Source organism: Pomacea canaliculata, linkage group LG4, assembly GCF_003073045.1.
Source record: "Pomacea canaliculata isolate SZHN2017 linkage group LG4, ASM307304v1, whole genome shotgun sequence".
NCBI classification, from domain to species: Eukaryota; Metazoa; Mollusca; class Gastropoda; order Architaenioglossa; family Ampullariidae; genus Pomacea; species Pomacea canaliculata.
In genome coordinates, this window is record NC_037593.1 from 6,743,102 (window position 1) to 6,761,484 (window position 18,383).

Sequence of the window (18,383 nt, forward strand, 5' to 3'; positions counted from 1 at the left end):
TATACAGATACGCAAGCTCAGCTGCCTATTTTAAATAGAACCATACAAATAAGTTTAGCCACTATTTTACTATAAAAAAAAAAGCCGCATGCAGAGGTGTCTTATATTGGTGAATAAACATGGTTTTTCTCTAAAGCAATCTTATAAATTTCAGATTTTGTCAACATTTTATTGTGACTTTATGATTATTTTTTATTATTTGCAAAGACGTCACTAACTGGGCCTGGGACGATTTGACTTTTTCGGTCTTGGGACGAAATGGACACAGGTGGGACGAGTTGACTTGGTTTAGGGCGAAATGACCCAATTTTCCCCCCACCCCGCCCCTTGCAAGACAAAACTCAACTATAAATGTACTTGAGAGTTATCTCCCCTGCGTTCCGGTAGAAATGGCCGTTTTAGACAGCGTGAAACCTTTCTTTCGATTACATTATGCTACAAATCTGCTGTTAGCAGCGCTGTTTTTCATTTTAAAAACGACTCCTATTGTCTGTGATGCTTTGTTTCAAGACTGTAAATTGGAGCTGGTAAGATATATGTGATTTTAAGTTTCTGGCATACAGGTGATGACCCACACTGTTGAATCTGTCCTTGGGACGGGATTCGTACATAACGACTAGCGCTATCACTACTATTGGGTGTTTCTCTTATTGTCACTTAGATAATAGAGTTAACAGTAGATTTATCAATATTTATTAGTTTCACTTTGAGATGGTAAATTCTGAAGTCTATCATATTCTAGTCGAGGTTCCAAGTAATTTGATAATTGGGAGACAGTTCGAGAGATACGGATTATGTTACAACGGCAGGCATAGTGTTTCTTAAATGAAAACCAATGGCTGCGCTATTGTTTAAGTGGAACCCGACAGCGAGGATAACTTTTCAATTTCTTTTCTCTAGATTTTCATGGTTGTGTTTATGGCCAACACTGGGTCAAGTATCTGGATGCTAATGAAAAAAATATTGTGGACTGTTCAGAGAAATTTTATCTTCTTGATCTCAGAACCAAAGATTTTGTCATCTTCTCTGGCTTACATAACATCTTTTTTTGAAGTATTTGATTAGAACAGTGTTTTTCGTTTTTCTAGTTTTACCAAGTGTTTTTGAGTGTATTTCAACATCTGGAAATATCCTTACAATAGTTTTGTAGCCGGACTGACCCTCGCTAAAGGCCAACATCCTCGGACACTACCTTAGTGCCAAATCAGTCCGTTCCTTTTTGGTGTTCCAGGGAAGAGGACGGAAGTTCCCTAAGAGAATTTTCCACTATGGCACGCTAGCATTCATTTGCACTGACACGCTCACACAGATAAGTAGGTTCAAAGACATATATTTATTTACATAATGTACACATACAACTACTTTATCTATTCTAACCTACCTGCCAATCAAAACCTGGCACCTAACTCCCTGGGGTGGGGAAAGAGAGGGGTTGAGTGACATGAGCCACTTTACAGCGGACTAAAAAGCCTTGAGGCAAAATGGTACTTCTCGATTGCTCAGTCCCAAAGTTTTACTGCTTTCCAAGCAGGACCAGACGCCTTTCTGTAAACTGGTGCAAGCACTGATTGTAGCCTGCTATTTAATTATACCAGACAGTTTGGGTGCTATGTCACCCGCTGTTGCATCCATCTTGTGCTGCACCGCTCCCGTGACCAAGTGTGGGGTGGAAGGGGATGTGGTGTGGAAGGAACAAGCACTGTCAGCAGTACACGCTGCCCTAAAAAGCGCTCCCGCAACAGTTGTGATTAATATCTTATTTTTATTCTTCATGCAGAGAGAATGGGAATGGCTAACTTTTCTAGGATGCATCATTGTGCTGAAAAACCGAAGGCAAGGTGAGCTGTATATTACACTGTATTTTATTGACCTTTTTCATATGTAAAGACTAAGTGTTTAACAAGCCTGAACATATTTGTAATATTGTGAAGCAGCATAAAGTAAACATGATAGCAAATCAAAAGGGTATATGTTTATGTACATATGGCACATGATATATAAAGAATTAATAAGTCATGGTATTGTTCTTGATTTTTAGCATAATCTCTTTTGCAAGGGTACATTTTCTCAAATTTTAAATCAGAAACTAAAAATAGTTTCTAACTGGGAGCTGAATTGCCATAAGATATTTAAATTTTGAATTATAATCTATAGGTAGAAGTGTTTAGCTTAACATAATTTTCTTTTTTATATATCCATATTTGTTTTTAATGTAAAAAAGGGAAAGGAAAGAATAGTCGTCAACAAAACATATCTAATCATTAAGAAATTCAAGATTAGGTCTTATAACTGCTGATTTTATTCTTTCAGTCAACCTAGCCAGCTACTTGACGACGGCATGTACATTTGGCAAGGCACTTAACTTCATTCTGTTCTTCAAACAAAGCATAGCTCTGGGTATTGTCTATGTTTGCCTGTGTTTGTGTAAGTATTTTCTCATATATGGCTGGTAAATCAACTGGACAGTAAGAGTGGATGGGACTGCTGCACTTCTATTTTGCATCATATGTAGAGGTTTACATTTGGGGATGGCAAAAGTATAGGCTGATAACAGTCATTTTTAGAAAAACAAAGATGCTTGTGACAAAAAAATGTACTGTCTAAAATGCTTGGAGAAAAATACATTGTATAAAATGCAGTATATCAGTAGTTGTGTGTGCATGCATTACAGTCTGCATATGGGTATTTTTTCTATGACCAATTTATGTAGAGTATTTTTTTCCAGTGCACTTTGTGTTTCTGCCACAACCAGTCTATGAAGGGCCAGAAAAAATTGTGTATTTTCGAGGCCCAAACTTACAGGTAGTAATATTTCTTTTCTTGTGCTTGTTTCTTGCTGAATTATTTAACAGCTTTTTATACAAATCAGATTATTATTGGAAACTTTAAATGTCTGAGATGTGCAGGAGATATGTTGAGGAAAAACTGCAAATAACAATGCACATAGAAGGTTTATCTCTTCTTGATGTTTAGGAGGAGCTTGAAAGAGACAAACGAATCACATGGCTCGTCAGCTTCTATGCTGCATGGTCTCCACAGTGCTTGACGTTTGCACCCATTTTCTCGGAGCTCTCAGCCGAGTAAGTTGCAAATATTTGAGCATTTTGCACTTGAAATGATATCTTAATATTGAAAGTTATTTGTTTATTTAGATATGGACAGCTGCTTTCTTGAAAAATGTAAAGACGTGCAGTTTACAGACCTCTCCTTTAACTATTGACTTACACAAACATTTGTGCACACATGCATATACATATGTAGGCAGAAGGGAGATAACCATATAATGGGAAATAGATGCTTGATCAGGGAATTATCTCTTAAAAGAATTTTTATCAAAACAACATCACTGGTGCTGCCCTAAAATGTGTGCCTGCCATTGTCAGGTTAGTAACTACTGAAACTTGTGTATATTTTCAGGCTGTCTGTCAGATACATTTATATGAAGTTTGTATAACGTTCTTTCTGTACCTTTTGTAGTATACTATGCTACACTAAATTTGGTTTCATGAAGGTGCTTCAACAGCACGCTTGCTATTCTTCTGCTTGGTTTTGGTCTTTCATTTGCAGAACAGGTTTATGACACAAAGTTTTAGGGACAATGTAAGAGGTCTAAATAGGTGTGAGCATGATTTGTCTTCATGGCAAACAAAGTCAAAACCTTTATTCTTTTTTCACTTATTATTTTTGTTTGGTTTTGGCCTTTAATTTTTTTTTTTGCAGGTATGGACTAGATAACCTGAAGTTTGGTAAAATGGATGTCTCCAGATATCAACAGGTTGCAGACAAGTTAGTGGACAAGTTTTTCAATGTTTATTTAGTTCACAGAAAGACAGAACAGTGGCCAGAGAGTTAAATCCCTTGTTAGTGTAGAGCGTTGAATACCGAGTATGCGGTGACAGACGACAGGAACACTGAGTATGCGGTGACAGACTACATATTATTATATTATATACATAATATTGCTAACCCTAACCCTCTGGCCACTATACTGAGTATGTGGTGGACAGACTACAGGAACGTCAGGACAGCTTTTGTCGCATGCTGAGTATGCCTTTTAGACAGCTATCTCTGTACACTCGGTATGGTGCAAACCAGGTGATAAAAAATCCTGTTTGAACCCTTTACACTTTCTTGCTTAGTCACTAAGTAAATGTAATTTTTGTTTACTATAAATAATCAGTTGAAAATGATATTCATTTTTTGCACTCCTTTGTGTGTTTGAGTGCACAGGTGTGTGGCATGGGAGCGTACCAATGAAGATGATAAACTTTACTCTTTAGTCAGTATTAGGATTAAGCCACACCGATCTTAATTCCTGATTTAAGAAAATTTATTTGTTCCTCTGTCCAGATTTGGCATCAACACAAGTACTTGGTCTAAACAGCTTCCTACAGTTATCCTGTTCCAGGAAGGCAAAGAGAAAATACGAAGACCTGTCAGCACCAAGAAGACAACATTGAAGTTCCCTTTTACAAAGGTCAGCACTGCCTTGAGAATAATCTTTTACTGTCCTCCAGCATAGGCATTCAATTATGCAGATGAAAAATCACACACACATACACAGAGTTTATATCATTACTGGGAACTGAAGAGCTATATATGAGTGTGGTTATGTGTATGACAACCAAGAAAATTTCCTATTTCACCTGATCTTGGTTTTTAACCAGAATTTTTCTCAAATATATCCATTTTCCAGCACCATTTGCACCACCTCCATCTCACAAAATACCTATGATGAGTGCACACAAGTGCGTGCACACACCCACAAATACAGCTATGGTGGACAGGATTTTACAATGTTGCAAAAGAAAGGCACAAAATTGATTAAAGCAGGCTTGAAGACATTTAATAGTCACTGTCAGCTGTGTTTTTGTGATAGCAGTGTAGATGTTATCTGCTTTGAAATGTCACCATGTGTTGTACTTTGTGTGACCAGGAAAATGTTGTTCGAGACTTTGAGCTGAATGAAGTTTATGGACAGTGCAAGAAGAACCCCTTACCATCCCGTCGGAAAGATAAGGATATGACAGAAGCGAAGAAAGAAAACTGATTAAAAAAAAAAAAGAAAAAAAGTGGGATTCAGAACTTGCACATTTTTGTACACAACATCTGTGGAACTTTTTTGTCCTGATTGTGTTCAGATATTAAGATGATAACTAATTCTGCATCTTTGTGTAAATAATATAATTTTGCATTGTATTATACATACAATTTTCTCTATGAAAATCGGATACATTTTTAAATATATGAATATATATAAATTGTATTGCTCTGATGTTTTAAGTATGACAGATTTGACCAGTTTACTGATCTCATATCACAGTTGAAAGCCAGTGAACAAGGAAAGGGATATGTTTCTTATCATGAGCAAACTCATTACCTTAAACTCACCTTAGATGTAAAGTAATCTTGTGCATTGGCATTTATACTTGGGTATCCATTGCCATTTCATTAAATGACTGCATGTCTGCATCTGGATGTGTACATCCATGGTTTTGAGAACCCTAGATATTCCATATAATTTCCCCTTTTATTGTGTGAGTAGAGAAATACTAAGAGAAATAAATCCTTGACCTCCCAGTCTGGAAAAAAACTTAAATTTATTACTGATAGATTGGGAAGGAGGGGGACTCTTCTTAAAAAAATCTTGTACCATAGTTTCATAAAGAAAATGATAAAACTTACATAATCATGCAAAACTCATTTAAGCTGTGGACGTTTAAGGAGTGCAATATTGTTGTAGTAGTGTTGTGAGAAAAGCTTGTGAAACAAGACCATCATCAGTGTCATTTTGAAAGATGGAGGAGATTAGACGCAAATGTTGAAAGGGAGTGAATGCCCATTTGATCCCAGCAAGATGATCACTTATGCAAAAAACTTGCAGTGTGGCTCTTTAGAAAAAGTAAAAATGTCTGGACAGGGAAGAAATAGTGGGAAGGGGGGTTCTGTGCTGATGTGAAGAAGTGGAAGCAGACCTCAGAACTCAACCAGCAGAATGAATAGAGCCTCCATTTTATAAACAAAGGAGATATGATAAAGATCAGTCCATCTGTAGTCCAAACTGCAAAGACTACTAAAAACTACAAAGTAAATATCAAGCACAGGCCTCTAAGTGTAATAAAAATGTACAGTTTCCCACACACACGCAGTGGGCATGCTAAAGGCCAACATAAGTGCAACATTTTTTTCTTTGTGATAAGGTAAAGTTCATTTTAGTATAATTCCCCAAATATGAGTACATAATTATGCTTAATTCTCAAGATATAAGCCTTCAAACATCAGCATTAGAAAGGCAAAAGAAAATTACTCTCCTACACTGGAGAGTTCCTTACATATAAGTAGCATTTGTGACGGCGTCCAGCAAATCTGGCATGTTTTCTAGTTAGATGAAGAAACATTACTAAGATTGTCATGTTCAAGAAGCAATTTGTTTTTGCCCAGAAAATGAAAAGGCAGAATTTTGAATGCAGCCTTGCAGATTTGAACTTTATTTAGAAGCTTCAGTTGAAGTTTTAAAAAAAAGTCCAAATGAGTTCACTCCAGAGTGGTAAGTAAATCTCCAGGTCAAAGTTTAATGGGCATTGCAGTCTAGATTGTATCATTATCGATGGTCACTAGGTGGACACATTTGAGTTAATTTTTCCTCTTGTATTATTATTAATAAAATATAAACATTTCAAATGTGCATTTGTCTAAGATAAACTCCTGTAATTTTGCTATTAGAAAGTTAATTTCCAGCATTGCAATTTTATTTTATATGTACAGCTGACTGCTGATAATGACTTTTAACATTAAAAAATAATAAAAATTTTAGATACATTTATCAATGTAAAAACTTATTTCTTCCTCATTTAGCTCCACAGAAAGTGTGCTGTTTACTTACTGGCACGTGTTCCTGTTTAAGCTCCTCGTATGTTTGTCACCCTCAATTTTTTTTTCAACTGTTCTGAGTAGAGTTGGTTTTAGCATTGTGCTAGAAAAAGTATATGACTGATGAGTGTACATAATGTGTATTTGTAATGTACTTTGTGAGTGAGTGTCTGTTGTAGAAGTGCGTGAGTCTGTTTTATGGGTGTATGGTTGTTAATGATTTACTCTATGTATGATTTATGTAAAGCGCTATGAGCAAATTTTTGGAAATGCACCATACTTATTATTATTATACCCTCTTTACAATACAGAAATTGGTGTCTGGACTGTTAATAATAAAAGGAGAATGTTACCGAGATGTGTATGTGTGTGTGTTTACTATTTGGCTCCGAAGGTCTTGCAGTAGAACAAAGAGTCTTGAGCACTAAATCGTTTTTCAAAGATGAGTAGCGCGGGTCGTGAACTTTTAATAAACTGAAATTAATCAAAACATATACTATATATCTTAAACAGCTCATCTAAACTCTATGAAAATGGTTCACAAATTATGATTCTATTGTAGTAAAAGAAGGCCAAAGACTCCTAATAAGTCCTCTTCGGGGGCATGTTAGTACAGTGGCATAGGAAGATGCTCGGCTTTGAGGGTGGGGTGAACGCTGACAGTAGTGACAGGTAACTGAAAGTGAACGGCGTTCACATTTTTGTCCCCTCACTATTTTTTGTTTTGGTTGGTTGCTTTGTGTGTGTGTGTGTGGTTTTTTTTTTAAATTTTTTTTATTTTTTTATTTTTTTTTTTTAGGGGATGATGCCCCTCCCCTCCCTGGTTTCTAGGCCACAGTAGTATGCAAAGAAGCTGACGTTTTACTCATAAGTTTGCTGCTCTATACATGTAGGTGTGTGTCATAGCAGTCATGCACAGAACTAAAGGGTGTTTAAAATAAAATGCAAAAGACATCCAGAACCTTTACAAACGCGCGCACACACCATACCAACGCGAGGATGGGGTAGAAAGTCTACAAGACTTATCAAACGTAAGTATTGAGCATGCAAAACCACGTTCTATGGCAACTTCGGCAAAAACGACTACAAGTTGCATTGTTTGTGCTATCAACAACAGCGCATGTTCACTGGCTCTTATTTTTTGTTATTTAACTTAACTTGAAGAGACAACTTTCCTGGTGGCCGCCAACCAGGCAGTCTCATTATTCGTCCCTTGAATGTAGTCGGAGGAATTTTGACATTATTCTTTCAGGGTACCGTTTACACATTCTGGTAAAAACAAACAAGAAAGTGGGGCAGGCGGGAATCTCATTTCAACAGAGAAACTCATCCACGCGCAACAGTTCTTAACGTTGCAGCATGGCGACATTGTTACATGGCAGACAGACAAACTGGGTTTATGTTTATAGACATTGTTATATTTTGAAATCTTCATGTCTACCCCTTCCTCTTATCAACGTACTACCAGGTACTGTGTGATGAAAAGCATGACTCTCAAGACGGATAAACATCTGTATGAATTTAAAAAAAGTAATAAAAAAACCACGAAATCAGACCGTGATATCTGGGGGATAAAAGGCCGGACTATAATTCCCCTCCCTCACATTTGCTTCCAGGCTTGAAGCATCTTTGAGAGAACCAAAGACGGCAGAGTATTGGACGGTTCTCTTATTCTTCCTTAATACGAGTAAGTATTTGTTTTGTTTCCTTCATCATCCTCTCACCTACCTTACCACATAGGTAGGTAATGGTCTTAGAGGAAAACAAGTAATATTAATTACTGAATTTGGTTCGTATTTTTCTGTCGAAGTCTGTCAGTTGTAATCACAAATGTCTCTAGCCTTTTTCATTGGTTTTTTCCTCTCTTTCTTCACTTTTCCTTCTATCTCGCACACACTCTCACGCACACTCACTTTCTGACTCGGTCACACACAAAAAAGCAAAAACAACCACACAACCACCTTTACAAATGTCGGTCCTGGCTCTTAGCTATGTTCCACAGAACAACTCAAACCCAAGGATTTTCTCTTAGCAAACTTTCCGCAAACAGTTGTGGGTCCTGCGCAAGATGAAGATGTCTAACTTAATTGTCACCCTAACTCTAAGGTCTGTGCTTCTTTCTAATTACAGGACCCGCATCCATAGCTAAGCTCCGGATTGACTTTGCCTCTGCTACATAATTGCTGACCTTCGACCTTTCATCGACCTGTCTCTCATTTACACTCTCGTTAGAAGTCTGACTCGGGACAGAAGTGCACACCAAAATGAGGCTGCAGAGCGTGACACTACTCCAGCTCTTAATTCTCTGCTTCATGATCCCGTCGACCACGACTGCTCCCATGGAAGGTATGAACATTTAATTAATTCTTTTTCTCTCTCCCCGCTCTCTCCCCTATTTTCACAAGAGACATGGCAGCCAATGGGATGCAACGTGCATGTCACGTGAAAGATCGAGTTCCCAGTCACGAAAAGGTCAAAAAGTATCTGATGACAAAATGATTTGGAGTCAAGCCTTAAAAAGTAAAGAGTTTAGTTTCTTGTTGCCTAATTTTGCATCAGTTATGTTTGGTAAGACAATGAGCAATAAAGCAGACACGAGCAAACGGATATCTCGTGATCAAATGCCACACAGGTTTATATGCTTATAAAATAACACCGATAAATGCCGATTTTCTTGACATAGGGGTCAAGATCACGGCGATATTAATGAGTGTGCATTGTTGTATACTTTTGTCCGTCGACCACCACCCTCCAATAATTTTATTGTTATAGGATAATGGTGGATGACTTTAATTTTCACATTAGTCCGAAAATTATAAACGATTTAGCTGGTCATCTGAAACCTTGTGTGTTATGGATGGAAAGCTGTTAGCATTCTGCTACTACTTCAGTGAGCTAGTACTTCTCCCTGCCGTTAGAGATAAATAAGAATATATTTAGAATATACAGTATATGTTTTATATGTATACACATTTTCCCTCTGTTCCGTATTTCGTTGAGGTTGTTCATCTTTAGGTACTTTAAAGACAGAATGCAGTTGTGAAATGTCGATTCTTGAGTTATGTATGGCCTGATATTTGGCAAAGGGGTAAGTATGGTTTCGATGGCGTTGGCATTTCCATTAGGCAAGGATGATGGTGATGATTTCAGAGTGCAGAACGGGTCTGTGGGGTGTGGACTGTCAGTACCAATGTGGTTGGTGTATCAACGACGGCGGCTGCTTTCGGAAAAACGGAACATGCTACGACAGGATGTGTGAAGAGGATTTTATGGGCGAGAAATGTCTTCAGAGTAAGTTGATCATAAAACACATTATCTCTTTCTTTCATGCACACAACAAACACACAGACAACAGAGGAAAATCGCGCGCGATTGCACATACGCACGCGCTGGTGGGCAAGATACAAATTTAGTGTGCATGTGTGTGTGTGATTTTCTTGTGTTGTCTGTGTGTTATGCAGTTATGCATTTGTTATTGTTATTTGTTCATTTTTGGCGAAAAAGTCTGTAACATTGAAATCAAGTTGCTTGTGACATTCGTTTGTATGTGAAGGGTGTCCGATAGGACGGTTCGGGAGCGGATGTACTAAGACATGTCCAGACGGCTGTTTCGGGGGCTGCAGTGCCGCCGGGTGCGACTACGAATCCTGCGAAAGCGGCAGGATGGGGAAGTGGTGCATGGAGAGTGAGTAGCAGTTACGTCTCCTGTCTGTAACTTGTTATCTCCCTTTCCCCTTTCTGTCAGTGATCTTACAACAGCCGCGACAACGACGATGTTGTCTTGATGATGATGAACACTTTGACCTACCTACCGTTATGAATTTTCCGTGGCCTCGGTCTCAACTCTGCTGATTACTGAACTATAATCGCGAGTCAAAACCTATGGAACTTCTGTAAGCATAACTTGATTGTTATTACCTCTACGAAAAAAGTAAATTTAAGAGCAGACGAAGACCAGAAGACGGTTGTAAAATTCTTAACAGTGCAGACTTGGATGGATACGCGCGAGACATTTACTCACTGCATGTCGGCATTAAAAGAAAAACCAAAATCAATAAATAAATAGGTAGGTAATACCACTGAATTATAACAGTTGATCAAGCTACTGTTTCCTTGTTGTTACTGGTAAAATAAATTCTTACAGAACACAGGCATTTTGAGGCATTACCGGGAACAACTTTCGTTTCTAAGTGCTCATGACATATATTTACATAGGTTGCTATGGACGCCATGGCATAAGCCCTAAATCGGAGAAAGCCAAACATAAACAGAACTCTGACCCTACAAATAAACAGACTAAAAATTAATTTTAAAAATATTTCTTAATGTAGATTTCAATCTTTTTTCAATCACTCTCCCCTTTTTTCTTTATTTTCTGTGTATTTCAACATTTGTCGGTTAAGGAGTCATATGATTCCTACCTACAAACTTACCTTTGTTCCTGATCCATATTCATCCGGTTACTGGGGGAACTCGCATTAACGTGAAAATAAACATATCGACAGTTTAAAAAACTATTTTTAGATTCAGTTCTTGTAAGAGAAACAAAAAAAAAGAGGTTAGAAGATATATATATATATAGGTTTTTAAAATTCTAAACGCCTGTCTAACGAGAGAAGCAGAAAGAGGTAGCTGACTTGGAAGAATCCAAATGCTCGATTAATTTATTCGAATATTTCTATGCTTTCTGCACACCGATAGCTTGCATGTGTTTGTAATCAAATAGAAACCTCAAACTTTACAGCGTTCATTTTTGTTCACAATATATTCACTGTTGTTTGTCTTCCCCCTCCCCAGGGTGCCCGAAGAACCGCTTTGGTCCCGGGTGTAAATACTGGTGCTCCAGCTACTGTATGGCCGTCAACTACACCCTCAACGGGTCCAAACGGCGCTGTAACCCCATCAACGGGACCTGTCTGTATGTGGCATACAGGTCGTGTCGGACGATGGGCGTAATGGTCTTGGGGAGAGAAATACAACTTTCCGCTAACAAACGCTGTATTGATAACGGGTATGTTGTACTGCCGACTGATACGAGTATGCATTGAGCCAGATCGTGTTCTTTCTCTGTCTCTACTTGTTTTCCTCTCTCCAACCCTTCTTCGAGCTCAGACTATATTCCCAGTCTCCTATCCAGCTGTTATATAACTTGGCATGCCATACATTCACAGATACACTTTCACTAAAATCGCAACTAATTTTGATGACAATGATGATTGATGAATGATTTGTTGTTGCTGTTGTTGCAGAGTTCGCGATAGCGGTCCTGCTCTAATACCACCAAGATTTAATGGTCGCATTGATCAAGGCAGACCTCTCTACCAGAAAAATAGGTGGAAGGCGTGTAACCGGCTTTTTGGAGGGCGGAGTTGTGAGAGAATTATTATTAACCAATTTGATCAGGAACATGACACAAGAAGAATGGCTTTATTTAGAGACCTGTATGGTGCATGGTGAATAGAGTGACGTCCCCTGGCCCAACTGGCTAGAGGGGACAGAGCTCTGTTGTATTTTTTTGTTTTATCTGACATCCTCCTGGTGTTGGACTTGTGCTTGTGTATGATTTTGATGGGCCTGCCATCGTGTGTGTGGAGTGTAGTGCCTTTTCGCTTTGGTGACTGCAATTTTTTTGCAATTCTTTGTCAACCTTCTGACTTGGCGATCGGCGGCGCAGTCAGTAAGCTTCATGTCCGTTGGATCGGTGAACTTTTGTGTGTGCTAGGGTCATTCGTCGTTCCGTAGGACTGGTGTCGTCTGTTGGATGTGCTATGTGCAGATATATTTGCTATGAACTGCATTCCGGCTTATATGATATGTTTGATATTAGGCCTGCGGATTGTGCTCATATTGCGTGTAGTCGCTGACCTTTGGCTTGGAGTACCGTCATTTTGTTCTGACGTCACATTATTTTACGTCATTTTATGTCATATGTGAAGTGCCTTCCCCTGTGTCTAGGGTGTCTATGTAGAGGTCGCACCTTTGACTTTCCGGCAGCAGTGTCCCCTGGGACAGACGGGAGCACTGGTCCTCACATGGCACTCCTCTCACAGCTGGCTCCAGGTCCTTAACCTGGCTACACCCCGGTAACCGCTTCTGCTGGCGGGCCAAACGCTGTGAGGGGCTGACGTGTTCTTATGCACGTCAATAAAATACTTGGAGAGGAGATGGGCGCCACCAAGTTCGCCAAAGCCCACTGAAAGGACTTATGGTAGCAAAACAGAATAGAAGCAACATGCCGGATCGGTCGAGGCCCGGATCACCAACGACCGCGCACCCCTCTGGTGGTCTCCAGGGAGGGGGCGACAAGTGTGCTACTGGAACCAAGTCTACACCCAAGTCTACAATCAAGCTGCCTACACAAGGGACTACTATCGGAACATGGAATGTTCGCACACTCTATCAATGCGGCAAAGTGAAAGAACTCACACACGAGTTACAGCGTTACCGCTGGGACATAGTGGGACTTGCGGAAGTCCGATGGACTGGTTTCGGGGAGTCAACTACAGATGAAGGCCACAAGCTCTGGTTCAGCGGAGACGAAACCAAGCATGAACGTGGTGTCGCTTTCATTGTCAGGAAGGAGGTGGCTGGAACTGTCATCAGCTGCACCCCAGTCTCTAGCAGACTTATCTCCATCCGAATCTCTGCTCGACCGCACAACATCACCATTATACAAGTGTACGCCCCAACATCAGAACACGAAGATGATGAGGTTGAGGAATTCTACGAGGAGCTGGACAACATCATCAAGAAAACTCCGAAGAAAGACATCTTGATTGTCCTTGGCGACTGGAATGCTACGATCGGCCCTGACGCTTACCAACAATGGGCAGGAACAGTCGGCAAGTTTGGCCTAGGCAACACCGCAAGAGGCCTACGGCTACTAGAATTCGCTCAGAGTCACCGTCTCACCATTGCCAACACCCTCCACCCGCACAAGAAGTCAAGAACTGTAACGTGGCATTCGCCGGGAGGTCTGGTCCATAACCAGATTGACTTCATCTTGCTGCCTCAGCGTTTCAAATCAAGCATCAACAAAGCACAAACGAGGTCCTTTCCTGGCGCTGACATAGGCAGCGACCACAACCTCGTCCTCACTAGCCTCAGGTTGAAACTGAAGTTGGGACGTGACAACAATAAGAGCCCTCGCATCCGATTCAACCTTGAGAAGCTCAAAGATCCGGAAACAGAGAGGATCTTCCAGGCCCAGGTGGGGGGCAAATTTGCAGCCCTGGCTACTATAGACTGCGACATAGACGCCCTTGCTGGAAGTATCAAAGAGGTGCTACTCTCTACTGCAGACGAAGTGCTGGGGAAGCAGAGGAAGCGCAAACAACCCTGGGTAACAGACGACATCCTTGATCTTTGCGACGTAAGGAGAGCCTTGAAGAAAGGGAGAGGTCGAGACCCGACGTCAGCAGACAAGTACAGACTTGTCAACCAGAAGATCAGAACAAGGATGAAGGAGGCAAAAGAAGATTGGATCGAAGACCAGTGTTGCAGCGTGGAAGTAGGCATGGCAAGCGGAGACAGCAAGAAGGCATATGAAACACTGAAGGCCCTCACCAAGACTCAGCAGCGACCAGCCAGTCATCGAAGACAGCGCCGGACAGCTCCTTACGGAAAACGCTGCTGTACTAAGTCGTTGGACTGAATACTGCCAAGACTTGTATAACTACAAGATCGAACCAGACACCAGCATTCTCCAGCATCACCAGACTGGGACAAGAGAGGCTGAAGACCTGCCAGTCCTCACTGATGAGGTGAGAGAAGCTATGCACAGTCTGAAGGGAGGAAAGTCACCTGGTGTGGACAATGTACCTGCTGAGCTGCTGAAGCATGGAGGAGACGCAACAACCAAAGCCTTCACCACACTGTGTCAAAAGATATGGGAAGAAAAGAAATGGCCAGTAGAATGGGCTCAGTCTATCATCATCCCACTCCCTAAGAAAGGGAACCTGAAGCAGTGCCAGAACTACAGAACCATCAGTCTGATAAGTCACCCAAGCAAAGTAATGCTCAGAATCATCTTCAACCGCTTAAAACCTATTGCAGAGGAACTGCTGGCAGAAGAACAGGCTGGCTTCAGGGCTGGAAGAAGCACGGTAGAACAGATCTTTAACTGCCGTGTTATGATAGAAAAACACCTGGAGCATCAACGTGAACTATACCATAACTTCATCGATTTCAAAAAAGCTTTTGATCGTGTCTGGCACGATGGACTCTGGCAGGTCATGAGATCATTCAACATAGAGGAGGGACTGATCCAGATGGTAGCAGCACTCTACAAGAACGCCTCCAGCGCGGTACTACTCAACAACCAGCTAGGCGAGTTCTTCGCGATGACGATCGGGGTCCGTCAAGGGTGCCTACTCTCTCCCATCCTTTTTAACATCTTCCTTGAAAAAATCATGCAAGAAACCCTCCACAACCACCATACCTCAATCTCCATTGGTGGCAGACCCCTGTGCAACCTCCGCTTTGCAGATGACATTGACCTCATGGCAGGCAGTAACAACGAACTTCAGGATTTGACGGACAGACTCTCCAGGCGAGCGGGGGCCTATGGCATGGAAATAAGCTCAGAAGAAAGCAAAGTAATGATTATTTCCACCACCGACAGCAGCAACAACATCGTCATGAACGGCCAGAAACTGGAGGAGGTCAACAGCTTAAAGTACTTGGGTGCCACCCTGACTAGAGATGGTTGCTGTACAGCAGAGATCCGTATCAGGATTGGTATGGCAACATCCGCAATGTCCAGGCTGGACAGGATCTGGCGAAGCAACTCAATCAGCTTCAGTACCAAGCACAGGCTGTACAAGTCCCTCGTAGTGTCAATCCTACTCTAGGGCTGCGAAACTTAGACGCTGCTTGCCGCAACGGAAAAGAAACTCCAGGCCTTTGAGAACAAGTGCCTGAGAAAGCTGCTCCGCATCTCGTACCGCGAACACAAGACCAACGAATACGTACGGAGCACAGTAACCTCTCTCGTGGGCCCGCATGAGCCCCTTCTGGCAACAGTGAAGCGGCGCAAGCTCGCCTGGTTCGGTCACGTCACCCGCCACAACACCCTGTCCAAGACGATCCTACAAGGAACCCTCGAAGGGAGCCGTCGTCGTGGTCGTCCGAGGAAAAGCTGGGTCACCAACATCAAAGAATAGACCGAACGCGAGATGCCAGACCTGCTCTCATCTGCTCAAGACAGGACCGGGTGGAAAATTCTGTCTGTTGCTGCTGCCGGACGGTCCCCCCTACGCCCGGACCGGGCATGGGACTGACCTGACCTGACCTGATGGTGCATTTCACTAATCATCGCTAGTTTGAATGTAAGAAAAAGAATCTTCGAATAAATTCGTCGACACTGAGCTGTTGATTTTATGCGGCTCAAACGGCTCAAACTCTTTTGTGATTATAAACTCCAAAATTTTGGGCCTCTAAAACTGCTCCCGCCGGACTTGGTCAGTGGTTTGTGTGGCTTGTAAGAGCCTGCAAAATTGTGGAAACAAAAAATGGAGGCTCTTTTTTTTCGGGAATTGTTGAATGGCTGTTTAAAGGTTTTGAGAAACTTTCTTCAACACGACAAAAGTTTCGTTCGCACTCATTTCTCCGCCAAATATTGTGAGCAAAATATACATGATATTGTCAACATCCGGCAGCAGGCTACTTATTTACTAGATATTAATGTTGCCACATGTTTGTTTTGCGGTGTTGGTATGATCTCGTGTTTTTCTATCTGTCCTTCGCAATGTGTGAACACTATTCAACCACATGTGTGCTTACTAGGAGGTAAAGTTGTCGTTTATCCTTAGTTACAAATGTCCAGCTATACTGCTAATAAATATTATACACAGAGCAAATGACCTGTCTCTCATTTGATGCAATTGATCAGTCCACACTCCTTCAAATACTCTTGTTTGTCTATGGCATCTCTGACACGCACTATCCGGGTTTGATTCCTGATAAGACTGAGTGTGTTTGTTAACGGTCATCTGTCACGTCCTGCTTCTCTTTCTTGCAGTGTTCCCCAAAACTCTATCCTTGGACCCAATATGTACCCATACCCATCGTCATCCTGAATTAGAATCTTTCTATTTGTCATCAGTCCTATGCTGATGACACTCAGATATACTGCCCCAGATCGCTGCCAGCGTCTCTGCCGTCGGCGCTCTGGAGCATAGTGTATGGGATGTACAAGATCGGAAGTAAATGCATGAAACAACAAAATCTACCTACGACTATCCAACCACAAAACCACCAATGCTGGTGAGGCCAACGTTTCCTTCGGGTCGTCCGTCAGGAATTTTGGCTTCATCGTCAACGGTGACATGACCCTCGACAAACAAGTTGCAACTGTCCGCCTACTTACTACGAACTCCGTAAGATTAGTGTCATCCGCCATGTTCTCTCTCGACAAACTGCTAACCGCCAAACATTGTCTGTGTATTCATTTCACCAAGGCTTGATGACCGCAGTTTCTTGCTCTTGCCGTGCACACCTCGTTCACCAACTTCAAAACTCTGCTGTACGTCTGGCAGTCACAGCAAAACAGCGGGACCATGTCCCTTCCGTCACATTTCTCCAAACTTTTGAACTACATCCCAATAAGAAACCTTCGTTCACCGAATTGGAACCCCTTCTCTTTAATATCCGCCACTTACCCACCATTGAGTCTTTTAAATATATCTTTTCCCATTGTCTTGAGACATGCTGGGCCGTCCTGTTGCCCGTTGACGAACTTAGTGAAGCTTAGCCGTTGAATCCCTCGTTGATGGTAAATGCTTTCACACCAGCGCCGAGACGCAGAACACGTGCCGACTGCTCACGTGAGCAGTCCCTTGCGCCAGCACGAGTCTTCTATCACCCTTAGGGTATAACTACAGACTTCTGTGATCTGTGGTGACTACTGTTCAGAGTGGAACAGCGCCAAGTGACATGGCTGATTACCTAACAGCCTCGAGAATCCACTGCCGAGAGCAGACAGTCGCTAGCGAGAAGGAAGCCTTCAACATCCAGGTGAAGAGCGGACCTGTGCCTCTCTGGGTGTGTCGTGCTGGGGCCAGTCCCGATTTCAAGACCACGCTTTCACCAGAGGGTTGACATTAACCAGCCTGATACGAGCCCCTCTTTACCACGCAAGCCCTTCGAGCAACGGATAGCAGATATGTTTATGTAAGAAATAGAATGATGATATAAAAAACACAAATCTTTGCCTGCATACACATACATTTGTGCATGGACACAGATGCACGGATTGTGTAACAGCTAGGTTTGACAAGCATTTTGATCAACATCTTCCAAAGACAAGTTCCGACTCAGTAACAGTAAACAGTTCTGCAGACGAGAATCTTACAGCATTCTGCTTGCTTTATTTTGTCATTAACTGGGTAATTTATATTGTAATTACCTGTAGTATCTTTAATTGGTTATTAAATTACAAAATACCAGATTTATCACCATATGCACTTGCATTCACCCAGTTGCAAAAAGGATCTGCTTATGACTACAGTATT

General features: G+C 41.5%; 2 protein-coding genes across 3 annotated transcripts; both read left to right on the forward strand.

Moving 5' to 3' along the window:
• The first annotated feature begins 352 nt into the window (after window positions 1–352).
• LOC112561668 (thioredoxin-related transmembrane protein 2-like) lies at window positions 353–5,064 on the forward strand. Its single transcript, XM_025234272.1, has 8 exons — window positions 353–527; window positions 1,778–1,838; window positions 2,311–2,424; window positions 2,726–2,802; window positions 2,974–3,080; window positions 3,721–3,786; window positions 4,351–4,477; window positions 4,937–5,064. The coding sequence occupies exons 1-8, from the start codon at window positions 390–392 to the stop codon at window positions 5,048–5,050; spliced, it is 804 nt and encodes a 267-aa protein (XP_025090057.1). The 5' UTR covers window positions 353–389; the 3' UTR covers window positions 5,051–5,064.
• Window positions 5,065–5,233: 169 nt separating this feature from the next.
• On the forward strand, window positions 5,234–12,935 carry LOC112561669 (multiple epidermal growth factor-like domains protein 6). 2 transcript variants are annotated; one of them, XM_025234273.1, is made up of 6 exons: window positions 5,234–8,557; window positions 9,001–9,216; window positions 10,021–10,161; window positions 10,424–10,555; window positions 11,668–11,881; window positions 12,120–12,935. In XM_025234273.1, the coding sequence occupies exons 2-6, from the start codon at window positions 9,135–9,137 to the stop codon at window positions 12,325–12,327; spliced, it is 777 nt and encodes a 258-aa protein (XP_025090058.1). In that variant the 5' UTR covers window positions 5,234–8,557; window positions 9,001–9,134; the 3' UTR covers window positions 12,328–12,935. The 2 variants fall into 2 exon arrangements, with proteins under 2 accessions (XP_025090058.1, XP_025090059.1); XM_025234274.1 differs by lacking the exon at window positions 5,234–8,557 and having other exon boundaries at window positions 8,741–9,216.
• Window positions 12,936–18,383: the final 5,448 nt, after the last annotated feature.

Coding starts and splice junctions, on each gene's coding strand:
- LOC112561668 (XM_025234272.1), top strand. CDS start 390: ATGGCCGTTTTAGACAGCGTGAAACCTTTCTTTCGATTACATTATGCT. Junction 2,803..2,973: donor TTCGAGGCCCAAACTTACAG/GTAGTAATATTT, acceptor CTTGATGTTTAG/GAGGAGCTTGAAAGAGACAA. Junction 3,787..4,350: donor TATCAACAGGTTGCAGACAA/GTTAGTGGACAA, acceptor TCCTCTGTCCAG/ATTTGGCATCAACACAAGTA.
- LOC112561669 (XM_025234273.1), top strand. CDS start 9,135: ATGAGGCTGCAGAGCGTGACACTACTCCAGCTCTTAATTCTCTGCTTC. Junction 10,162..10,423: donor GGGCGAGAAATGTCTTCAGA/GTAAGTTGATCA, acceptor TTGTATGTGAAG/GGTGTCCGATAGGACGGTTC. Junction 10,556..11,667: donor GGGGAAGTGGTGCATGGAGA/GTGAGTAGCAGT, acceptor CCCCCTCCCCAG/GGTGCCCGAAGAACCGCTTT.